General features: G+C 36.9%; 1 protein-coding gene across 1 annotated transcript; it reads left to right on the top strand.

Annotated features, from left to right (window-relative positions):
• On the top strand, window positions 1-2754 carry LOC117106032 (histamine H2 receptor-like). The gene has a single exon (XM_033247363.1). The coding sequence runs from the start codon at window positions 1548-1550 to the stop codon at window positions 2532-2534; it is 987 nt and encodes a 328-aa protein (XP_033103254.1). The 5' UTR covers window positions 1-1547; the 3' UTR covers window positions 2535-2754.
• Window positions 2755-2761: the final 7 nt, after the last annotated feature.

Below are 2761 nucleotides of genomic sequence, written 5' to 3'. Positions count from 1 at the left end.
TCCAAGAAAACAATAACAAGAAAGACAACAAATACAATAGAAACAACATCAGGACATGTTCTGGAAGCAGGACAATCCCACCAAACCTGACGATTGAAAAACATACGAGATTCAAGAAGAGAGAGCTCCAAACTCAGGTTATACATACAACTCTACTGTTACAACAGGCTGTAACAACACAAATGAATTGCACACATTGGTAGCCTGTTGTATATATAAATCAAAGATTCTAGAATCTATCAAAACAAAAAATACATGTACTGCATTATCACTACTCAAAAATGAGCTACGTTTTAGAGCAGAAACACAAGGTAATGTCAATAAATAAGTGAATAAACATATAAAAACAAAGATGTAAAAAATTTTCAAAATAGACAGGTTATAAACAAAATAATTGTAACGATGCAAATGCTTTCTTTAATGTTTGAATAAAGGTGCTGGCTTCACCACAAGAGAGGGAGCAAGAGAGAGAGAGGGTGGTGGGGGGGGGGAAGAGAGAGAGAGAAACTCTACGTTACAACGTAAGGGATTTACACTTGGTTGATTAACTTTGACAACTGAATTTAACAGTCAGCAGAAAACTTTATAAAACTGTACAATGTAAAAGTGCACTCTTAACCTGGTGTTGACGTTACCACATGCAAAACTATTCAGACTATAACACAAAGCAGAAGCTGGACTATCAATGAAATTTTACAAGATACATAGTATATAACTGCGCACAAGTTACCATACAATTTATGTATGTAGTAGGCCTTAGTTAACAGTTGCATAATCGGATGTACATTTTCAACATAAACTAATGCTCTGTCCAACATTATCAAGTGAATAATTAAAAAAAAGCTTTAAGAAAATGCCTACAACCTTTTGTCTTCAGAGAACTAGGAGTACATTTTCTAGCTCTGGCATAATTGCATAGCTCAGAAGATTGTTCACTTAGCCTTGTAATTGGAAACTACATCAAACCTTAACGATCAATATTTTACTTTACTGTTAATTAGCTTCAATTTAGGGGGCGTATCTCATTTTAAAATGTATTACGCATCTCGTTAGTCGACTTATGAAATGTTCGAAACAGAGTGTGGTGAATATTAATGAGCACAGTTTTCCGCATCGTTCGCGCCACAAATACACACAATATAGGCACCACCAACTTAGAATACGGCAAGATGGTGCCCGTGCGCCGTTATCATATTGAACCGCACCAGGAATAATACTAAACGATTTCGTTTTTTAAATCTTAATGTAGGAAGCAAATTTACCAATAATATAAGTTTACCTTTATATTAAAGAAACACGAAACGCTGAATGGCACATTTGAGCAATAACTTCTAAACGGCAGTCACATCACTCTGGTTAATTAATATTTGGCTAAACCTCTAGACACAATGTATAAAATAATCTCAAATTACGCCAAGCTAAACTCGTGTATATATCAGAGATCATTGTATGAATCATCAACAGGAAAGACATTTTAGAAAGCTTCAACTTCAGGAGTGGGCTACTCCTTGCAGGCAATTATTGTTGCGCATCGAGGATTTCATACAATGGGTAACGACACAGGTGTATCTGAAGGTTCTCCTCACGTTCTCATTATCGCATTGCGAACTTTATTCTTGATCCTATGCGCCTTCCTGACAATTGGCGGGAACATTCTGAGTATTCTGGTCTTAAACAGACTGAAGTCCATGTCTGAAGTCCCAAAGATATTTCTGCTATCTCTTGCATTTACCGATCTCTGCATGGGACTTTTAAACGATTTGTTTTCGATCATTCCTGGAATTACTTCTTCGTGGCCTTATGGAGATGCCTTCTGTAAAGTGATTGGTATTTCTGGAAGTATCTTCTGCGGCGTGTCTCTGTTATCGTTGATGTCTGTTAGTGTCGATCGCTACATTGCTATTTCGAAACCGCTGCACTACATACAGCTAGTGACTAGACCACGCGCTCTCTGTGTGGTCACCACCATTTGGATTTCCACCTGTATTTTAGTTACATTATCATCAATTCTAAAGGGTGACGGCTCAGTAATTTATAATCCCCGACTCTGTACATGTATGGTGGCATGGGGCGATACAGAGTTCAAAACTTTCAACCTCATTACATTATTCGCATTTATCATGGTTCCTGCCATCGGGATGTTACTTCTTTACATCAGACTATTTTTCATAAGTAGACGGCACATTCGTAAGATTACAGAAGTGTCAACTGGCAATCCACCGGTGATTTCTAGACATGAGAGGAAGGCCATTAAAACGTTATTTATCGTTACAGGTGCATTTAATGTTGCTTGGTTGCCATTTTTAATTGCTCACTCATATTTGGCTATCAGCGGTAAAGTTATCGATGACAGATTATTATTTTTCGTTCTTTGGCTGGCGATTTCAAATAGTTGGTGGAACGTTTTAATATATTCTGTCACCAACCGTGCATACAGAAATACAGCATCTGCATTTTTAATATCGCTGTTGCCAGGCAGCAGAAACATTGTGCAAAGATTCAATGGTGATCCAGAGGATACGAACACAAACTAGTTTAATACAGTAAATGACAAATGAACAGTACCACAAATAAAAACTCAATCTGTATTTTATATCATTCAGAACGACTGACTCGTTGTACGCAAATTGATAACAATGCTAAATTGCTGTATAACACACAGTGGTTTTCGAAACTTGGCTTTCATTTTGAAATAAGAACATTATGACTGAATGGACTGGCCTTTTGATTATATATACAGTGAAAGAGATCAGAATACTGA

This window comes from Anneissia japonica, unplaced genomic scaffold (genome assembly GCF_011630105.1).
Source record: "Anneissia japonica isolate Jap-2015-1 unplaced genomic scaffold, ASM1163010v1 scaffold284860_len1800451_cov186, whole genome shotgun sequence".
Classification (NCBI taxonomy): domain Eukaryota; kingdom Metazoa; phylum Echinodermata; class Crinoidea; order Comatulida; family Comatulidae; genus Anneissia; species Anneissia japonica.
Note: the sequence above shows the minus strand (reverse complement) of the source record. Positions and strands in the feature narration are given on the sequence as shown.